The sequence below is a fragment of the Dipodomys spectabilis genome, unplaced genomic scaffold (assembly GCF_019054845.1).
Source record: "Dipodomys spectabilis isolate Male_0828 unplaced genomic scaffold, ASM1905484v1 ptg000493l, whole genome shotgun sequence".
Classification (NCBI taxonomy): Eukaryota; Metazoa; Chordata; class Mammalia; order Rodentia; family Heteromyidae; genus Dipodomys; species Dipodomys spectabilis.
In genome coordinates, this window is record NW_024871170.1 from 282501 (window position 1) to 304100 (window position 21600).

The 21600-nt window shown below is 44.8% G+C and overlaps 1 protein-coding gene across 4 annotated transcripts in view; it reads left to right on the forward strand.

The window, feature by feature from the left end:
* Positions 1-21600, forward strand: part of Kras (KRAS proto-oncogene, GTPase) — a 57405-nt gene that overhangs the window by 899 nt on the left and 34906 nt on the right. For all 4 annotated transcript variants that reach the window (XM_042669324.1, XM_042669325.1, XM_042669322.1 and 1 more), the window contains exon 2: positions 3705-3826. In XM_042669324.1, the coding sequence (XP_042525258.1) occupies positions 3716-3826 (111 nt within the window). In that variant the 5' untranslated portion in view covers positions 3705-3715. The remainder of the gene's footprint in view (positions 1-3704; positions 3827-21600) is intronic.

Consider the following 21600-nt stretch of genomic DNA (forward strand, 5'->3'; position numbering starts at 1 on the left):
TGATGGTGGTGATGGTGATGATGGTGATGATGGTGATGGTGATGATGGTGATGATGATGGTGGTGATGATGATGATGGTGATGATGATGATGATGATGATGGTGATGGTGAAGGCCCACACCCCACGCGGCCACAGCCGTGAGAAGGAAAAAGTTCATCCCCACCCCCACCCCCAAGCCGGGTGCTGGGACCCTTAGCTCCCCAGGGAGGCTGAGAGCTGGGGAGGGGGGGGATCAGGGGGTGTTCGAGTCCACCTCCAGGCAAGAAGGTCTGGGAGGCATCGAGCTGTGGACAGCCGGCCCGTGGAGGCGTGGCGCCATCCCTGAAGGAAGCTGCTCAGGGCCTGAGTTCAAACCCCCAGAGGAGCACAGGATGGATGGGTGGGGTGGGGGGGGATGACGGGCAGGGACGTTAACCCCTGAAGAAAATGTGCTTTGTTTGTTTCCAGTTCAAGCCCACCACCAGGAGGGAAAAATAAATAAATAAAAAAGGAAGGAGCAGAAGCTGGGCCTTTTCCTGGATTATTTGAGTGTTCACACAGCCCAAGCTGAATCTACTAGCGCTGGATGCGCCATTCTTCCTGTTTTACCTCCATCCCTAGCCGCTGGTCCCTTCTAAAAGTTAGTTCATGCCCGAAGGCACCAGCAAGGAAATACCTAAGCCAGCAAAGCCAGGAGTTAAAAAGACAAAAAATAAGGTGTTTTGTGTCACACAGTGTAAGATGCTGTGCTTGTAACATCATGGGAAAAAGGATCTAACAAGACATTTATAAAGGGGAAGAGAAAAGTCTTATTTGCAAGAGTCATCTCAGAATATAACCATATTGTACCATATAACAACCTGGCTTTCCCTCTTCAATGACTGGGCTTCAAAACTGACTGTGTCTGAGCTGGGAACCACTGGGTACTGTGACGCTACCCATCCAAGGCTTGGCTTTAAGAGATGGTATATAATAATTTAGCTTCAAGGCAAATAAGAGGCAATAGTTTGTCTTCATATTAACTTGGTGGGAGTAAATCCCAGTTACATCTCCTCACTTGTATAACTTGGTGTGAAGAGACTCTGTGGCTCATCATCTCCCTGAATGAGACTCTGGAGCCCTGTTCATCCCTGTGAATTTAAATATTACTTGGTTAAAAAACAAAAACCTGATTCAGGGTTTCTTTTTCTTCCAGTTAACACCACACAGTAGAGGCACATAGACCAAGATGTGTGTGTCTTATTAGAATACATATACAACTAGTACGTAGTCTTTCCTCTATCCTAAATTAGCAAACTTTTCTAGTCTTTGCTTTATATTTAAAAATTATGGGAGGACTTGAAATCCTTTGCTTGGAGACTTAACTATTTACCATAGTAGGAAAACAATTTCAAAATTCTGTCAATTTAGAACTAGGAAGATCATGCCTGATTTGGTAGCAGGAATAATTCTTTAAAAAAATGAAAAACAAGTTGTCTAAAAGCAAAATCAAAAAAAAAAAAAAAAGTAGCATTGATTCACACTTGAGCCAATCTGCCTCATGTCCCTGATCTTGAACACAGGACATAGGTAATCGCCTAGCTGCATCTGTGTATTCAGCCTCTAGTTTTTGTGAGCTCAAGAACAACTCAGTATTACCAGGAAAATAATTTCGAATCCCCCTTCTTTCCCATCTAGCAGTCTTTGGAGCCCGGTAGATTCCTGAACTGCCCTTGTAGGCTCCGCATTGTTCTGGAGATAGCAAAGGGAAACTCCTTGGCTTGCTTTCCTTGCTATCCCATTTGCCTGGACCTTCTTTCCTTCCTTTCTTTTTGTCGCTCCTGGGGCCTGGACCCTGTCCCTGAGCTGCTTTTGTTCAAGGCTAGTGCTCTGTCACTTGAACTTGGTAGAGATGAGTCTCATGGATTTTCCTGCCTGGGCTGGTTTCAAACTGCAGTCCTCAGATCTCAGCCTCCTGAGTAGCTAGGATTATAGGTATGAGCCACTGGCCCCAGGCTGCTTGGCCTTTTTTTTTTTTTTTTTGGCCAATCCTGGGACTTGAATTCAGGGCCTGGGCGCTGTCCCTGAGTTTCTTTAGCTCAAGGCTAGCGCTCTACCACTTGAGCCACAGCGCCACTTCTGGCTTTTTCTGTATCCGTGGTACTGAGGAATTGAACCCAGGGCTTCCTGCATGCTAGGTGAGCACTCTACCACTGAGCCATCTTCCCAGCCCCTGCTGTGGCCTTCTTTTAGAATAATATGTAGGGCAAGATAGGCTTGTGGTAGTTCTCAGCGCTGCCCACACAGCAGCTAGCGTGAAGGTGGGCCAGAATAGAGCAGGAGCTGGGCTGTACGGTGCTCTTTGTGGGCAAGGTGGAGGGGTACAGAAAACATGCTTAGCATGTTGGTGAGCCAAATGACTTTTAAAAAACATCCTGGTGCCTGTTTGAATAACTCTTCAGTCCCTAGGAAGCCCCGTGGGTCCAGCATTTATTTACCACGCGTACACATTCATATCCTTGTGCCGTCTCCCTGCATTTCGTCCCGTATTTGCAGTGATACGTTCCATGGGAAGAGACACAAAATTGGACATACTCATTTCAAAGTGTTTTCAGTAGCTGAGCAAACACTGTCCGCTGTTTTTCCCATCCTGAGATGGGCCAGTGTCTAGATTGTCCATATGTATTCCATTTGAGAGATTAGCATGCTGGGGGGGGTTGGTCAGAGTCCCACGAATCGTTGAGAAAGATCCACTTGTGTCTTTAGAAGTTTTTTTTTTTCCTCACTGAAAATTGTGTATGTCGATTTGCATTTATTATATCTTTAAAGTTGCGTTGACTTCCACCTATTCCATTTTTGCAGTTGTGTGGACAGCTGTTAGATGTTTTTCTTGTACTAATGTATGATTGTATATTGATCCGATCAGCCAGTTTGAATAATCCAAACGTCTCTGAACACTCCCCCTCCTCCCCTTTTAACCTTGGTTTGTTTTTTTTTTGCCACAAATACTTTCTAGATCAAAAAGTCTTATTAGAGGCTGGGTGCTGGTGGACTCATGCCCGTAATCCCAGCTACTCAGGAGGCTGAGATCTGAGGATTGCGGTTTGAAGCTACTCTGGGGAGCAAAGTCCACAAAACTCTTATGTCCAGTTAACTACCAAAAATACGAGAATGGAGCTGTGGCTCAGGCACTAGTGTTGAGGATAAAAGCTCAGGGATAAGCACCCAGGCCCTGAGTTCAAGCCCCCTGAAAGACTAGGCACAGAAGCAAAAACAACCACCAGTTATTCTGTATGCATTTCTCATAAATACCCATGGGGAACTTTGTAACTGAAACGCAGCTTCTTGCCGTAAGTCAATTTCAGAATTGCCTTGTACTTTTTCATTTCAAGGTGAGCTCATGATACAAGGCTGGGACCGGTGGCTCACACCTGTAATTCTATTTACTCTGGAGGCCGAGGTCTGAGGGTCACCATTTGAAGCCAGCCAAGGCAGGAAAGACAGTGAGACTCTTAACTCCAACAACCAACTTAGAAAAAAATGGGAAGTTCCACTGTGGCTCAAGTGGTAGCGTGCTGGCCTTGCACTGAAGAAGTTCAGAGACAGCGCCCAGGCCCCGAGTTTAAGATCCATAACCAGCACCCAAGGAACAAAAAGGCATGCGTACAGCCCTTTGGTAGAGTGTTCACCCTGCGTGTGGCACGCACTCCTTGACTCACGGTTTCCTTGTTTCTTCTGTTGCAAGGTCTGCTGAAAATGACTGAATATAAGCTTGTGGTAGTCGGAGCTGGTGGCGTCGGCAAGAGCGCCTTGACGATTCAGCTAATCCAGAATCACTTCGTGGATGAATATGACCCGACTATAGAGGTAACTCGTGGTTTCACGTCCTCCATGCCGCCTCGCAGGCCCAGGGCCGTCCTGGGCACCAGAACAAAGAAGAGGAAAGAAAGAGGTTTCGCTGATCATGCCTGTGAGCCCTTAACTGGGAAGGGAGAGACCCGATGACCGAAACGTCCTTTGGTTTCAAACAACTAAAGAGAGGTGCAAATGTAGATACGGGAGCCCCCTTTTTTTTTTTTCCTGGGGCCCATCCTCATGGCGCTCCCTGTGCATTTTGATTGAAAGTGGCTTGTAGGGATCTTTGAAAGGGTGAGAACGTGCCTGTGTATCCTGTCTGTACCTGAACACCATCCTCCTGACTAGAGCTTTGTGTTTATGTGCTTCTCAGCAATTTGATGTGACACGTAGAGGTTCGATTGATTGAAGTGGATTGCTAAAATACAGTCATCTGATGGTTGAGGGTTTTTTTGTTGTTGTTGCTGTGTGGGTCAAGAGTTTGAGCTCAGGGCCTTGAGCTCTTGCTCAACTTGTTTGCTTTTGACTGGTGCTCTCCTACTTGAACCTCACCTGTAATCCAGCATTCTGCTAGTTAATTGAAGGTAGACTGTCATGGAATTTTCTGCCCGGGTTGACATTGCCCCCTGATCCTCAGGACTCAGCTTCCTGAGTAGCCAGGATTATAGGTATGAGCCAGGAGTGCCTATGTATTACTCGTTTTTTTTCTTTGGCAGTATGAGGATTTGAACTCAGGACCTTTCTGTGATTTTTTTTTTTTTCCAGGCTGGTGAGATTCCACTGAATCACACCCCCAGCAAGATTGTTAAATTTAGTACAATTTGATTTAGTAAGCTTTTCCGAATTACTTTCAGACTTAGACAAGTTTTATGAAAACTTGGCAAAATAAAGACCAACTGCTTATTGGTAGAAGAGCAGCCTGGGAGACATCAGCCAGGATAGTTGTGTTTGCTGGTGGCGCAAGACCGCTTGCATTAACCAAGCTCATTGCATACGGATTAACCTAATCTCAAAAACCTGCAAGGACCCGGGCAGCAGTGGTTTTCATCTGCAATCCTAAGTACTTGGGAGGCTGAGATCTGAGGAATCAAAGTTCAAAGCCAGCCTGGGCAGCAAAGTCTGTGAGACGCTTATTTACAGTGAGCCACCAAAAAGCTGAGAGCGGAGCTGTGAATCAAGTGGTAGTGTGCTAGTCTTGAGCACAAAAGCTCAGGGATGGTGCCCAGACCCAGAGTTCAAGCCCCAGGACCGGAGGAAAAAACCAGAAATTTATATAAGGCCGTGTACTATAGCCTCCCTTGTTAACTCATATTATATTTATTTTTGTTCCACTGGTATTAAATGTATCAGCTTGACTTTGAGGTAGATTCTTCCTTAGACATATTTAACCTTAGGCTAAACAATCTCAATCCCTTTTAAGTCATTTTCAAATGTATCAATTTTTAAAAATCCCTTCTGAAGAATTTCCTAGATCTTTCTTTGAGTCAGACAGTGGGATAAAGAACACATTGAAAGATAAAGAACACATCGAAAGGCCCTCTTGCCCACTATGGTTTGTAATGTTTTGTGGGGTTTTTTTTGCCCAGTCTTGAACTCAGGGCCTAGGTGCTGTCTCTGAGCTTCTTTTATTCAGCCTAGAAGTGCTCGACCAACTGAGCCACAGCACCACTTCCTGCTTTTTTTTTTTTTAATTGGAGTTAAGTCTTATGGACTTTTCTGCCCAGGCTATCAAGGAACCGCAATCCTCAGATCTCAGCCTCCTGCCTAGCTAGGATTACAGGCGTGAGCGACCACTCTGGCTGTTGGTAATGTCTTGAAGAAACATTGCTCAGGTAGATTCTGAGGGCATGGCTGAATTTGGGCCATAATTGAGATAGACCTTTAAGGTTTGATCGTACTAACCTCATAAGAAAGTAGTACATACTTTTGACAGTACCAAAAGATGGTGAAATAATGCTCATTTTTGCCAAGCTTTGACTTAGAGTAGAGACTTGTATTTGACTTCTAGCTTTCAGAGTTTGCCTTCATGAAGGAAACTGTCTTAACTGAAGTGGCTGCCTGGGTCTTTGTGTATTTGTGCTGTTACAGTTTTCATTTTATCTTGATTGATGAGCAAGAAGTTCATACCTTTCAATCTGTAGTCCTAACCCAAGATTACTGGGCATCCCCTCTTTGAATTCAGATGGAAAAGGGAGTTTTGTAAATTGCAGGCAAAACTTTTCCTGAGATTTGAAAGATGGTCGGAAAGCCTGAGACATCTTATTTTTCTCTTTCCCACCAGTCATCATAAATGTCCTAAGAATGCAGCAATGCATGAATATGATAAAATGAATTAGAAAACGCTTTACTCCATAGCGGTGCCATTGACCAAAGTACCTTGCTGTATTCATAAACTGTTTTGTTCAGTGACACCTCCTTTGTACAACTACTTAAAGACAATAATAAGAAAAAAGATAAACCTTGTGCTCAAAATTGGTGAACTCATTCATTTCTTGAAATAAGCTTCATCCATTTATTGTCTTAAACCTGTTCCTCTGAACGTGATGTTTGCCAAGTGAGAAGAGTTCATTGGGAAACACTAGTTACAAACTGTGAACTTTGAAACGGACATTCCTTCACGTAGCTCAGCTACCTGGGGAAAGGCATCTGAGATGACCACTTATCTCACCCATAATAGTGTGTGTCAGGGAACTGTTAAGATCTTGGTGTAGGTCACTTGTAAGAAATGTAAGAGACGTTGTTTGAGTAAAATGCTGAGTCCATGTAACTGTAAAAACTAAAAAGGAGGATGAAAGAGTTCACTGTAACTGTTAGACTTGGGGTTTGGTTTTGTTTTGTTTTTAGTGTTAGTGAACTCAGACTGAGGGCTGGCCCTGAGCTTTTTCTGTCAAGGCTCTACCACTTGAGCCATACTCCCACTTCTGACTTTTTGGTGGAAAATTGGAACTAAGAGTCTCATAGGCTTCCCTTTCCAGGCTGGTTTTGAACCTCTGTCCTCAGATCTCAGCCATCTCAGTAGCTAGGATTACAGGTGTGAGCCACTGGCCCCTGGCTGCTATTAGGTTTTGATTGCAGATTCATGTGGTTGGGGAGAAAATTAGAAATGGTATAAACTCTGCACATCTGGAAATCTAACCCATTTTCCCCTGCATTCATGAATTAATACTATTCATTTTTAATGATTTGGAATTTGAGAGCAGTTTGCTTGTGGATAAAAACTGGGTCTCAGAGAGGTCCAGACGTACCTATGAAGACTCATCTATAAGTATACTTAAAGTTTCTGAAAACAAGTAGAGTTTCCACTGTATCTTGTATCACTCTTAAAATAGGACAGTGAATTGGAGCTGTGGCTCCAGTGGTAGAGCACTACCCTTGAGCAGAGTAGCTCAGGGGACTGTGCTCAGGCCCTGAGTTCGAGCCCCGACACAAAAATGAGTGAATGAATAAATAAATGAGAAACTGATCTTTCATATACCAAGAAAAGAAACTTTAGCAGAATTTGAATTTTGCTTTAGAACTATATCTTCATAGCAGAGATATGATCCCAAAATAGAGGCATGGCACATAGAATGCATTTACATTTGAAGTCAGGTCTGTGATTACCTACTGTCACTTCTGTGTTGGAAGATTTTATTTTTATTTTTCATAAAGTCCATCAAAGAATATTGAAAGAAATCATGAAAGACCTTGTTACTGGGGCAAGATGATCAAATCCTCATAGGAAGTCCCCACAAATAATATGTAATCACAGTTGTACTAGAGTGTAGAGGTCACTTGATATCAGTATGTATCCCCTGAAATACTTTGTACCAAGGCAGAATGAGGTGGAAGAAAAACATCTTGTTCTTTTTTTAAAAAAAAGTTACTTTGTACAGATAGCAGTTGGTCATTTAGTAAATGTATGTTAAGTGTCTACTGCATGTAATGTGTCAATAAGATAAATGCAGCAAGAACTACTTCCGGACTCTAATTCTTTGACATCTGCACACGTTCATATTTTGGCAGTTCAGATTCAGCCCAGATATTATGCTCTTGGATGAAACTGACCAAAGAGTGGGTTCATCACCTGGTTGATTTATCCCATATTTTAATGCTTTGAACTATGGGGTACTTATTTACCAAGGTATCTAGTTCTCTATTTCATTTCCCTATGTTAAGGATAAAAATCCATTTTCCTGGTAGAAAATGCATTTAGCTGATAATAGAGAACAATGAGGCTGGTGTCAGTGGTGGTGCTTTTCTGATCTTACGTATGAATGTATCCGCAGCTACCAGGGCAGGGTGGACAGGGCGTGGCTCCCTGGGGGTGACTGCTGGCCATGTCTGGGGACACTTTTGGGTTGTGACTCTGGGAGGGAAGGCTGAGGCCGACACCTGTGAGGTTAGAGGTCAGCGCTTGGAATTCTGGCAGTCACAGCAGAGCCCTGGGCCCCTCAGAATTATTTAGGTCCAAATGTAAATAGTCGTGAGTGTAAATAATAATGTGTGTTTAAGCATCTTTTAAAATTGTCCAAATCACACCTTTAAGGCAGATTTTATGTTAGCTTTCAAGTATAACAAGTTTAGGCCTTACCTTTTGTAAATACTATCTTAATTAGCATTTGTACATTCACCTGTTTACTTACTAAGGCCCTGAAATGTCCTGTCTTGAAAATAAGATCCTGCATTTGTCAGTGCCGGTCTCCAGACCACGGCAGCCTGGCCTTGTCTGAGAGCGCCCTCTACTGGCCGTTTGCTTCTCTACTAAATAACAATGAAATCCTCCCTTCGGGTAATCCTTTAATATTTTGATCTGTAGTTGTGGTTCTGTCCACTGATGCACATATCCGTTTTGCTTCAGAGTCTGTAATTGATGCTGTTCATAATTTGAAATAGCAGTTTGACTTGGTACGGTTCATATAAACACCACTGTGGACAGCGTAGGCCCTCGTGAGTAGATGAAGGAGGGAGGAGGAGGCCGGTTCCTTGCTGGGGCCTTGCCTGCCTCCTGATGCACCCGGCAGCTCCTTGTCATGCTCCAAAGCCTGGTGGTAGGTTGCCAGGGATTTGGGAAGGATGGCCTCAAAACCAGTGAACTCTGAAGGAGGCTCCTCATATGCTGTTAGATCATTGCAGGTTAGCCACGGGGCAGCTCAGTTTTACAATAAACGAACACAAAACTCAGACATTTTATCCAGGTCAATTTAAGAATACGTAGCTGGGGGCTGAGATCTGGCAGGGAAGTCCCTGAGACGCTTACGCCAGTTAAGCCAGAAGTGGGGCTGTGGCTCAAAAAGCTCAGGGACAGCACCCAAGCCCTGAGTTCAAGCCCCACTATAAGCACAAAGAATTACGTGTTTACTTAGTATTTCCTTAGGACTGGATTTTTAAACTTAGGGCATCTGCGTTCAACCTTAGATTCTTAGAAGTGTAAATCTTTCAAAACAGAACTGGAAGTAAGTAAAACAAAAATGTTTTTGTGATTGCTGACCCCTAAGATTGTGGTTTTAACAGTGCCTCTAATGTCCAGGACTGGAGTTTGAACTCAGGGCCTCTCTAGCCCCAGCCCTTGCCTGGTTCTCCTGGGGCTACAGTCACATCGAGCAGCAGAGCCTGGCTCTACTTAAGGAAGGCCCTAACCTTAGAGGTGTCTGGAGGAGTGCTATTTTAACTCAGGGATCCAATGCTTTATACCTTGAGAGAGCATCGCATTTCTTTCTTTAGTGTCTTGTTACATTATTGTAGTCTTAATATATAATAACTAATATGAATGAATAATGAAAAATATTGGGGGGGGGGCTGGGCAGGTGGCTCAGTAGTAGAGTGCTCGCCTAGCATGTATGAGGCCCTGGGCACCACAGACACAGAAAAAGCTGGAAGTGGCGCTGTGGCTCAAGTGGTAGAGCGCCAGCCTTGAGCAAAAGAAGCTCAGGGACAGCGCCCAGGCTCTGAGTTCAAGCCTCAGGACAGGCAAAAAGATACAAGAAGGGTTAAGGGTGGATGTTTCAACTACGTTAATGTTTCCAAAGTTTTATTTCCCCAAATTTCAAACCAATAAAAAGAGCAAAAATATGTGTATGTGCCAGGTAGCAGCTCCTGCCTGTAATCCCAGCTGCTCAGGAGACTGATGAGATCTGAGGATTGTGGTTTGAAGCCAGCCCAGGCAAGAAAGTCCACGAGGCTCTTTATTTCCAATTAAGCACGAAAACAACTGGATGTGAACCTGTGGCTTAAGTGGTAGAGCACCAGCCTTGAACTCAGGGACAGTGCCCAAGCCCAGAGTTGAAGCCCAAACCAAAATACCTCACAAGGAATACTGCCCTTAACCTAGATTCCCGTATTAATATTATACCAGCATCGTTTTCTGTATGTCTATGTGTGTGTGTATTTCCCTGTATATATATGCGTGCACATAGTACTTGGCTATATTTATACACGTGTGTAAGTGTATATATATGTATAGTCTTTATTCTTGCTGAATGTCTGAGCACACACAGTTTATGCCTTTCACCTCTAAATGTCGATCTTCTTTGATAGCTGTGCATATTCTGCCAGTGAAGGAAGTTTGGAAGGAAGTTTTCATTAGGATGCAGTCACGCTGTGTTTATGGGCTGCTTTGCAGCACAGAGACACAGTGGCATCCTTCCCACACAGAAACCCCAAAGTATTTACTATGTGGCCAGCTAGAGACAGAGTTTGGCGGTGCACTTGAACAATGCTTCCATGTAAAGCTATAACACACTAGGTGAAATCTAGGAACTTCAACATTGGTTTACTTGTTTTATAATCTGAGTCATTTCTTATTTGGTCTCACAATGTCTTTTAAGCAAATTCTTTTTCTGAGTCAGGATGAAAAATTAGTTGTCACCTCCCAACCTATCTTTTGATCTAGAACTGCTTCTCAGCTTTTCTTCACAAAAACGCAGCCAGGTTTGTAGAAGGACCTCTAGGTCTCTTTGTTTCCTCAAGAGTAGGTTTGGGTTAAGTAGTTTGGGCAGAAATTCTTTGTAAGTGATGTTAATATTTCTTCCTCGGTATTTCACATCTGGGATCCTATTATTAATGAAACAACTAATTTTTTTTTTTAAATTGTGGTCCTTAATGTGATGCCTATTGGGCTTTTTTTCTGTAATATTGTCCTTAATTCCTTTATAACTAGTAAGGCCTCTTGAGTAAGATTAGAAGCATCCACTGATAATTCCTGCCTGCATGAATAAATTGTTACTTAGAGGTGGTAAAATGGCAGTGTGTCATTATATCTGCATTAACTGGCATCTGCCATAAATAAGGGGCCCCTCTCTTCTTCCAACTCCTATTCATTTGTTAGGCTGGTTTTATTTGCATCAGCAAAGGCTCCTGGATGCTTGCTTGCTTTCCTCCCTCCCTCCCTCCCTCCCTCCCTCCCTCCCTCCCTCCTTTCCTTCCTTCCTTCCTTCCTTCCTTCCTTCCTTCCTTCCTTCCTTCCTTCCTTCCTACCTTCCTTCCTTCCTTCTGTCTGTTCCGTATTCAGTGTGTTGAGTCTGTTGCTGTGGTTGCTGATTTGGATGTCCTGACCTTGTCTTGTCTGCAGGACCTAGCTAATGGAGGCGTTTTCAGGGGTGGGGAGACCTTTCTCTGCCCCAGGGCCATTTGGGTATTCACAGTATCCTTTTCAGGCCATACAAAATCACCAGCATCCACAGACGGCTGCAGACAGCTAGCCAGTGGCATATATCACGGTATGAAATGATTCCGAGGGCCTGTGTGACCTGCAGGCTAGCAGTTCCCTCTCCTGGACTTTAAAAAGACAGTTTAGTGATAACCTATACTTGAGCCCTTTCCCCAGGATTAGTGGAGAGTTAATCCTAATTCTTCTGCATCCCCTTAGTAGAGTGTACTTGGAAATGCCAAAGCCCTGGAGTATGGAAGTGTAATTAAGTGGCGCTGTAATTAAGTGTGCCATGAGACCACTCTCCACATGCCAGCATGTCTGCCATAGCCCGGTTCGGTTCCTTGTGATGGTTAGAAATCAAGGCCCGGTCCTGGCTTCCGGAGGATCTCCAGTGCCAAGCCCACCAGCACAGAGCTAGGAAATACATGTTTGGTGTATGTGTGTGTGTTTTAAAATGCAAATTTGTTATTCTTTATTTCCCTCCAGATCTTTTTTTTTTGGGGGGGGTCTGGTCGTGGGGCCTGAACTCTGGGCCTGGGCGCTGTCCCTCAGCTCTTCAGCTCAAGGCTAGTGCTCTACCACTTGAGCCACAGTGCCACTTCTGGCTTTTTTCTTTTTGCTTATGTGGTGCTGAGGAATCGAACCCAGGGCCTCAGGCATGCAAGGCAAGCGCTCTACCACTGAGCCACCTTCCCAGCCCATCCCTCCAGATCTTTTGTGTTTGCTGTGTGTACATTTTAATGTTAAACTGCACACAACTGAGAAATGAAAATGATCCTGTGAACTCTAAATCTCAGTCTTTCGGAGTGTTGTATGTGCATGACACAGACTAAGAAAATTGATAATAGTTTCATTATTGCAGGAGTGGGATTATTTTTTTCTCCCTTAAGAGAAGTGAAGTCCTTTTTCATTTTGAGAGTGTCCTTAACAATGTTTTTTTTTTTTAAATCATTGATATGAAAGACTCAATTGTCTGGAGGAATAAAGATTAAGGTATGAGCTGGGAGCTGGTGGCTCACGCCTGTAATCCTAGCTACTCAGAAAGATGAGATCTGAAAATCTGTTCAAAGCCAGCCTGAGCAGGAGAGTCTCCCAGTTAGCCACCAAAAACCTGGAAATGGATCTCAACCGGAAATGTGGGCTCCACAGATGCGGTAGAGCACCAGCCCTGAGCACAGAGAGGCTCATGGACGGTGCCCAGGCCTGTGTTCAAGCACTGGGAAACCCTCCCCTTCACCCCTTCATCTAACGGCTGGGTGCTAGTGGTTCACGCCTGTAATCCTGGCTATTTAGGAGGCTGAGATCTGAGAATCACAGTTCAAAGCCAGCCCAGTCGGGAAAGTCTGTGAGACTCTTTATCTCCAATGAACCACCAGAAAACTGGAAGTGGCGCTGTGGCTCAAGTGGTAGAGCACTTAAGGCCCAGAGTTCAAGCCCCATGACCTACACACGCACGCACGCACAGTATTTCTAAGAAAATTACAAATGAAAACCCAGTAAAATATGGGCTCCTCCTAGTAACAGGAAGCTGTAAGCCAGCCTGTGTATAAAAAAAGATGTAGATACATAATTTATTAATATAACACAAGTTCAAACCAACTCTTTTTTCTGGTGCGTTTTTGTACCGGGGCTTTTACTGAGACCCTAAGGTCCTGTCTTTCTTTCGCTCAAAGCCGCTGTTCTCCGGCTTGAGCCACAGCTTCTGCCTTTTTGCTGGTTAGTTGGAAAAAAAAAAAGAGTCTCATGGACTTAACTGGGCTTCGATCCTTCGACCTCAGCCTTCTGAGTAGCTAGGATTATAGGTGTGAGCCATAAGCTCGGAGCCATCCCCTCTCCCCCCACCCCCTCCCATTTTTTTTTTAAATACTTTAACATTGGTTAAGATTAGAATGGTAACAATTTTGGCAACATCGTTACCAACTCTTTGTGCTGTGGTAAACTTACAAACTTTCTGTGGGTCATTTTGGAAATATATGTCAGAACTTGTCCTTTGACAAGGCAGTTATATGTCTCTGAAGTTGTGGATTTAACTGATAAATACATAATGTGTATTTATATACTGCATACATATGAATGTTACTTGTGGTGTGTTATTTTTGCCAGTCCTGGGGCTTGAACTCGGGGCCTGGGCGCTGTCCCTGTCTCTGCTCAAGGCTAGCATTCTACCAGTTTGCGCCACTTCTAGGTTTTTCTGAATAGTTAACTGGAGGTAAGAGTCTCACGGACTTTTTTCCCTGCCCGGCTTTGAGCCGCGATCCTCAATCTCAGCCTCCTGAGTAGCTAGGATGACAGGTGGGAGCCACTGGCTTCCGTTTTGCCCTCTTTTTATAAATTAGGTAATACAAATCTATTCTTGGCCTAAGGAAATTGAAATAAAGGCCAAGTACAGAAGAAGCAGATGAAAACATGAAAATTACGCTTATTGCGTAAAAAGCACCACACGCGATGTTCATGTGTTAATTCTTATCAGTTAACCCCACAGAACAAACTTCCGTTGGCGATTGTGTGGGATCTCTGACCATTCTAGCCTTGCCTCTTCTTGCCTTTAGTCTATTTGTGGGGGATGCTGCATGACTCCCACGAGCTATAGAGGTGTGCTTGTAGCATCCTTATTTTCAAAGTCTGTTACTCAAAATATTGTTGAGTTTACACACTTATTTTGGGGAGGAGAGCAGTACTGGGGTTTGAACTTGTCAGGTGGCACTCTACCATTGTCCCGTGTTCCCAGCCCTCTCTTTCCTTGGTTATTTTTTGAGATAGGGTCTTGCTTCCTGCCTGTACATGTCCCTAGACCATGATCCTCCATTTTTTTTTTTCCTGCTCCCTTCCATTGCTGACAGGTGCATGCTGTTAAACCCAGCTTATTCCTGAGGTGGACTTTACTATCTGGCCTGGACCTACAATCCCCCAACCTCAGCCAGGTCCTGTGTGCCCAGCTATTGGTTGAAAGGGGATCTTGGGGGATCTTGTGAAATTTTTGGTTCTTTAGCTTTTTTCTTTGGTTCAGGGCTGGGATTTGAACCCTTGATCTGACACTTGCCCTCTACCGCCTGAGACACACCTCCAAGCCCTGCTAAAGAGCAGAGTCTTTAAACCTGATCCTTCTCGACCTCAGCCTCCCAAGTAGCGAGGATCCCGTGAGCCATCCAGCACCTGCTTAATCATGCTGAACTCAGGGTTTTTGTTTCTCTTGGGAATAGTATACATTGTGTTCTCTGTAGTCCTGGACCAATATGCAGTGTTGTCCTAATTCCAGGTACCTAGCATTTGAAAAAGAATTAGTTTCCTCATCTGTCCTTGTAAAAAAATGTCTTAATGGAAATTTTTGTCATGAGAACCAGTTCTTTCTATCCTTGTTTCCTAGTCAGAATGGAAAACCCTGCATAATTGTCAGTTTTAACACTCTTCCCCTGAAACTTGTCCAGCTCTATCTTCTTGTTGTTGTTGGTGGTGGTGGTGGTTGTGGGGCTTGAACTCAGGGCCTGGGCATTATCCTCGAGAACTTTTTGCTTAAGCCTAGGGCTCTACCACTTAGAGCCACAGTGTCATTTCCAGTTTTCTGGTGCTTCATTAGAGATAAAGTCTCACTGACTTTCCTGCCTGGGCTGGCGTTGAACTGTGATCCTCAGATCTCAGCCTCCTGAGTGGCTAAGATGACAGACGTCAGGACCTGGGCGCTGTCCCTCGGGGTTTTTTTTCTGCTCAGGACTAGCGTTCTACCACTTGAGCCCAGCTCTACCTCCTTCTGTTGTATTTTGAAGTATGGTGATTAGTTTTGCCGTCACTACTCCCAACTGTAGATGTCTTTTGATTTTATAAGAACAGAATAGGGTTTCTGGACTCTTCTAACGGAACGTGGCAGCGGCTCACCCCCTACGCTTTGGGCTTAAGAATAGCAACGTACAGTGTAATAGACACAGGAATCCAGGTACCTCAGCACTGTGAGGGCTTTTCCCTGATCTTTAACCTTGATGGATGCATTGTCCTGTGTGGAAGCACTCCCCTTTCTCTTGGGACACAGTGGCTGGGAGTAGGTGGCCTGTGAAGTACTTTGCCCAAGTCCACACCACGGTTCCGTGGACCGCAGCAGTACTGCAGAAGGTAGGCTCCAGGAACCCCATCCCGGGCTGTCCCTGCCACTCCTCCTGTCAGGAAGTGACTTCGGAGGGGGAGGTGACCGCCTCCGGCTGCGCCAGTTACCTGGCTGACACGGGTAGTGGGCGGAGACTCAGCCGCGAGGAGGGTGGACCTCACATCACCTGAAGCCAGCCCCAGCCGTGGGGATTCAAAGAACCACGCCCACCTTCTCTCTCCTCTTGGCCCCATCCTGAAAACTTTACATAGTGCAGAATTCTCTTTTGGCTGTTCTGAGTAATGCTGTGATAAGCATTCATGTGATCATAGAGTTCAGCTCTCAAAAGTACATATGTACACATAGATCGGTGAGGTCATATAACTCTCTGAAGAAGTTTTAAGAAGCCGGGCTCCGGTGGCTCCCGCCTGTCATCCCAGCTACTCAGGAGGCTGAGATCTGAGGATCACGGTTCGAAGTCAGCCCGGACAGAAGAGCCCCTGTGAGACTTTTCTCTCCAATGAACCACTCAAAAACCAGAAGTGATGCTGTGCTCAGAGTGGTAGAGTGCTCACCTTGAGCAAAAGAGTTCAGGGACAGCAATGCCCAGGCCCTGAGTTCAAGCCCCAGGATTGACCAAAAAAAGCTAAAAGAGAACCGTGAGGTGACACAGTGACATGGAGAAGTGGCCAGTGCCCTGTCATGCCGGCCTGGGAATGAGGATTGGGGCGCGGGGCCTAGAGGCTTGGAGGAGGGCCAGTGTGTGTCCAGACTGCCCTGGCCGAGCCGGCCCTGTGCGCTGCGGGGTCTAACCGTGCTGCGTTGACACGGTGTCCCAGAGCGCACAGAAAGCCAACTCCTTGCAGGAACCCGTCACAGAGTACTGGCGCTGAGCACGGTGAATCTAGTACTTTCAATCGTTGATTAATCCTGGGTGGACTTGCAGGTTCCTGAGGGGTGGCTGAGCTCTGTTCACACCTCTTGCTCCTTTACCCATGATCCTTGAATTCCTTGTGCCCACAAAAGCTGACCTGTACAGATGATCTCTCCTGCGTGCTGCCATCTGATTTTGTTCTGATTCAGGTGTTACCATTTATTTCACCTTCTACGTTGATTACATGCACTTTTCTTTTTTCTTTTTCTTTTTTGCTAGTTATGGGTTTGAGCTCAGGGCCCGGGCACCGTCTCTGTGCTCACGGCTAGCGCTCTACCACTTGAGCCACAGTGCCACTACTGGCTTTTTCTGCTTTTATGGTGCTGAGGAATTGAACCCAGGGCCTCATGCATGCAAGGCAAGCACTGTACCACTGAGCCACCTTCCCAGACCCTGCACTCTGTATCCTAACGCTTGAGAGGCTGAGGAACTTGGCAAGACTTTTCTCCAACAAACAAGCAAATAATGAAACATATACAGGTTGAATCTACCAAACAGGTCCGATTTCAGAGTTTGTGGGATATAGAGCCGTTTGTACAAATTTTTTTACCAGTTCAAAAATGCAGATGTTCTAGAGTTCAAGGCATTTCTGATTTTGGCTTAAGAATGCTCAAAGTCTAATGTGTACAGAACGGTACTTAGCTTTTCAGTAATTAGTCTCATGGCGCAGTGGAGCGTGTAGTGGATACACGGGAATAGATTCATAACCCTGCTTACATTCTCCAAAATTCCTTCTGCCCTGAGTCCTTCTTGTTATTATTCTACCACCCCAGGCGCTACGATGTATTGCTCACTCCCTTTAAGAGTGGTCTCCACGAATTGTGTGGAGCGCTCCATTCTGCAACGGAGTCACGCAATCTTGTAGAAGAGGAACATAAATTAAGAAAGTAAAAATAAATGTTCCATTTTCCCCAGAGGTGAGCACTCACAACTACATAGCCCATTAAGAAAACTGCAAACAATTTCCAGTAAGTCCCCAAAGAACACATGGGCTGAGGAGATGATCTAATAATGCGTGTGGAGAGATCTTCTAGTGCCATCGACTAAGTTAAGGTTCAGTAAGCGCCGACTGCTGTAGCTACTATTAATGAGTACGATTCCCTTTAGCAAAAAGCCCATTAGTTTTGGTGCTTGTTGTGTGACATAGTGTATGTCTGCCCACACTCACCTTACTGTCTGTTTTGGGAAACCCAATTGAGTACGTTAACATGGATGTGTTGAATAACAGTATTAGTTATTGTTACTGTATGTTGTTGTAGATTTACCCTATCTGAGTACCTAACCTTAGCTTCCAAATGTACAGATGAGTTTCTGATTCTCAAAACATTTAAAGGCATGTAATCAACTGGGAACTACTTAGAGAAGATCTCATACCAAAGTCAGTATGAAGACATGCAAAATGACACGGGGGATGGCAGTGTGATGTCATGCTGTTTTTCCTCAAGTAAATTGCTATTCAAACAGCAAGAAGTTTTTTAGTCTGTTGAACTCAGAGAGATTTAAAGAAAACTAAAAGTACAAACTCCTAATTACTGGTAATGAGGAGGTATAAGCTTAATGCTGTGTAGAAAAAATTTAAAAATGGACATCAAGTGTGTACTAGCTTACTTTACCACATCTTTTTGGGTTGGTTTTTTTTTTTTTTTGGTTGGTCGTGGGGCTTGAACTCAGGGCCTGGGCGCTGTCCCTCAGCTCTTCAGCTCAAGGCTGGCGCTCTACCACTTGAGCCACAGCGCCACTTCTGGTTTTCTGGTGTTCTTTGGACATAGAAATATCAAGAACTTTCCTGCCTGGGCTCTCTTTTTGGATTTTTGAGACAGGGTACCCTCTGTGTACCCCAAGCTGGCTTCAACCCACCACCCCCTCGCCTCAGTTCCCAAGAGTTGGGATTATGGGTGGGTGCTGCCGGTTGCCTTGTCCTATCTCAACATTGTTACCACCTTTGGCTTAGTGCTTTGTCAGTGTGCAGTTTTCATGTCTGTGTGTGTGTGCACATGCGTGTGTAATTGTCAGTGTGCGGTTTTCATGTCTGTCTGTGCACATGCGTGTGTATGTATTTGTGCAGTTTTCATGTCTGTGTGTCTGTGCACATGTGTGTATGTATTAGTCAATGTGCAGTTTTCATGTCTGTGTGTGTGCACATGTGTGTGTGTGTATTTGTGCAGTTTTCATGTCTGTGTGTGTGCACATGTGTATGTATGTGTCAATGTGCAGTTTTCATGTCTGTGTGTGTACACATGCGTGTGTGTGTATTTGTCAGTGTGCAGTTTTCATGTCTGTGCACATGCGTGTGTATGTATTTGTGCAGTTTTCATGTCTGTGTGTGTGCACATGTGTGTGTATGTATCAGTGTGCAGTTTTCATGTCTGTGTGTGTGCACATGTGTATGTATGTGTCAGTGTGCAGTTTTCATGTCTGTGTGTGCACATGTGTATGTATGTGTCAGTGCAGTTTATATGTCTATGTGTCTGTGCACATGTGTGTGTATGTATGTGTCAATGTGCAGTTTTCATGTCTGTGTGTGCACATGTGTATGTATGTGTCAGTGTGCAGTTTTCATGTCTGTGTGTCTGTGCACATGTGTATGTATGTGTCTGTGCAGTTTTCATGTCTGTGTCTGTGCACATGCGTGTGTATGTGTCAGTGTGCAGTTTTCATGTCTGTGTGTCTGTGCACATGTGTGTGTATGTGTCATGTGCAGTTTTCATGTCTGTGTGTGCACATGTGTATGTGTCAGTGTGCAGTTTATATGTCTGTGTGTCTGTGCACATGCGTGTGTATGTATGTGTCAATGTGCAGTTTTCATGTCTGTGTGTGCACATGTGTATGTATGTGTCAGTGTGCAGTTTTCATGTCTGTGTGTGTGCACATGTGTATGTGTCAGTGCAGTTTATATGTCTGTGTGTCTGTGCACATGTGTGTGTATGTATGTGTCAATGTGCAGTTTTCATGTCTGTGTGTGCACATGTGTATGTGTCAGTGTGCAGTTTATATGTCTGTGTGTCTGTGCACATGCGTGTGTGTGTATGTGTCAGTGCGGTTTTCACATCTGTGTGTCTGTGCACGTGCGTGTGTGTATGTATCTGACGCTGGCTCTCGCACTTGAGCTGAGCTCCTTGTCCATTTTGCCTTCCGTGTTCTCTGGCAGGGTCATCTCTCCTTTCGCCTGGGTCTGTCTGCGCTGGTTCACACCGCCCAGTAGCTGGGTCATCACTCCCTGCGGCCCTGCTCACGGTGCAGAACGTAATACAGTGCAGGAGCCCGCAGTTCTGCCAGCTCTTCTCCTTTCTACCTTATTAATGTTTACTATGCGGTTTTGGTTCTGTTGTCACACTAAAAACTTCCTTTTGCATAAAGTTTAGAAGATACCTCTAGATACTAGCTTAGTATTTTTTTTTTTTTAGCTTAGTATTTTGTAATTTAAAAAGTTACAGCTTCCTGCTGGGCACCCGTGGCTCATTCCTGGACTCAGAAAGCTGAGAACTGAGGAGCACAGTTCAAAGCCAGCCTGGGCAGAAAAGTCCCCCTGAGACTCTTACCTCCAGTTAACCACTCAAAAACCAGAAGTGGCGCTGTGGCTCAAGTGGTAGAGCTGTAGCCTTGAGCACAAAGAGGCTCCGGGACAATGCTCAAGGCCTGAGTTCGAGCCCCACAACTGACCAAAAAAAAAGAATATATATATATGTTTGCTAGTACTGCTACCCACAAAATGAGATCTGATGTGTTATCTCTCTGCATTTGAAATACCTGGGTAAATAACATGTTAATTCTTCATATATATTAGAATTTACCAAGTGAATTAATCTAAGCATAAAAAATTACAAATTCGTTGTCAATAAAATCTACAATATCTTAAATGATTGCTAAAGACAAAATAGATTGCAAAGTAATACATTTCAGAGAAATTGTGTGGGTCTCTCCTGCAGTACCGTAACTGGTATAGAGTATCTGTGGTGATAAAAGCATTGTTAGAGAAGTTAGCATTTTTTAGTGTTTGCATGTATTCACAATGGAATGGACTGGCAGATTCTGATTACTTGCAGGTATACAGCAGTGAGCAAAACATGGTGAGCTCTAATCTCCTGGGGAGGAGGGGGGGAGGGGGGGTGGGGGTGGGGGGGGCTAGTGCCTGTGCAGGTTTTCTTTATAAGACACTTTAGGATACGGTATTATGAATACATTATAAATACCTTTAAGAAAGGAAAGAGTATTCCTTAGAGTCCTTTAAGTGGCACTGTGTCAGTGGCTGTGGCCATCTGTACTGCTCTAGATAAATGTTGCAGTGGCCTTCTGGAAGTATTTGCCCGTTCATTGTATTACAGATATTTTAATTCTGTCTCCAGTTCACTCTTGGAAGCATATTGCATTTCATTCCGAAGTGTCATACTTTGAGTAGATAGGGGGAAAAGGTACTCTGGTTACGAGTGAGGAGAAGATGTGAAGTCATTTTATTATTTGCATTTATTATATTGAGTGTAAGTGACTCAATTTTGTTTTTATTTTCTAGGGAAACTAGAACAAAAGATAGCTTTTAGTTGAGATATCTTACCTAAAAGTTGATTTGTAACTCTGAAAGTAATGGCTAACTTAAGATGTAAAATCCTGATCATTTTTTTGCTGTGTGTGTGTGCGCGTGTGCGTGTGTGTATGTGGTTTCTGTGTGTGTGCGTGCGTGCGTGTACGTTGCTGTGGGTCGTGCCCTGAGCATGCAGCTAGACATGCAGTGTGTGTGTGCGTGCGTGTGTGCGCATGCGTGCGTGCGTGTTGCTGTGGGTCGTGCCCTGAGCATGCGGCTAGACATGCAGTGTGTGTGTGTGTGCATGTGTGCGCGTGTGTGTGCACGTGTGTATGCGTGTGTGTTGCTGTGGGTCGTGCCCTGAGCATGCAGCTAGACATGCAGCGTGTGTGTGCATGTGTGCGCGCGTGTGCGCACGCGTGTATGCGTGTGTTTGTGCGTTGCTGTGGGTCGTGCCCTGAGCATGCGGCTAGACATGCAGTGTGTGTGCGTGCGGGTGGGCGTGTGCATGTGTGCACATGTGTGTACGCGCGTGTATGCGTGTGTGCGTGCGTGCGTGTGCGTGGCTGTGGGTCGTGCCCTGAGCATGCGGCTAGACATGCAGTGTGTGTATGCGTGCGTGTGGGTGTGTGCG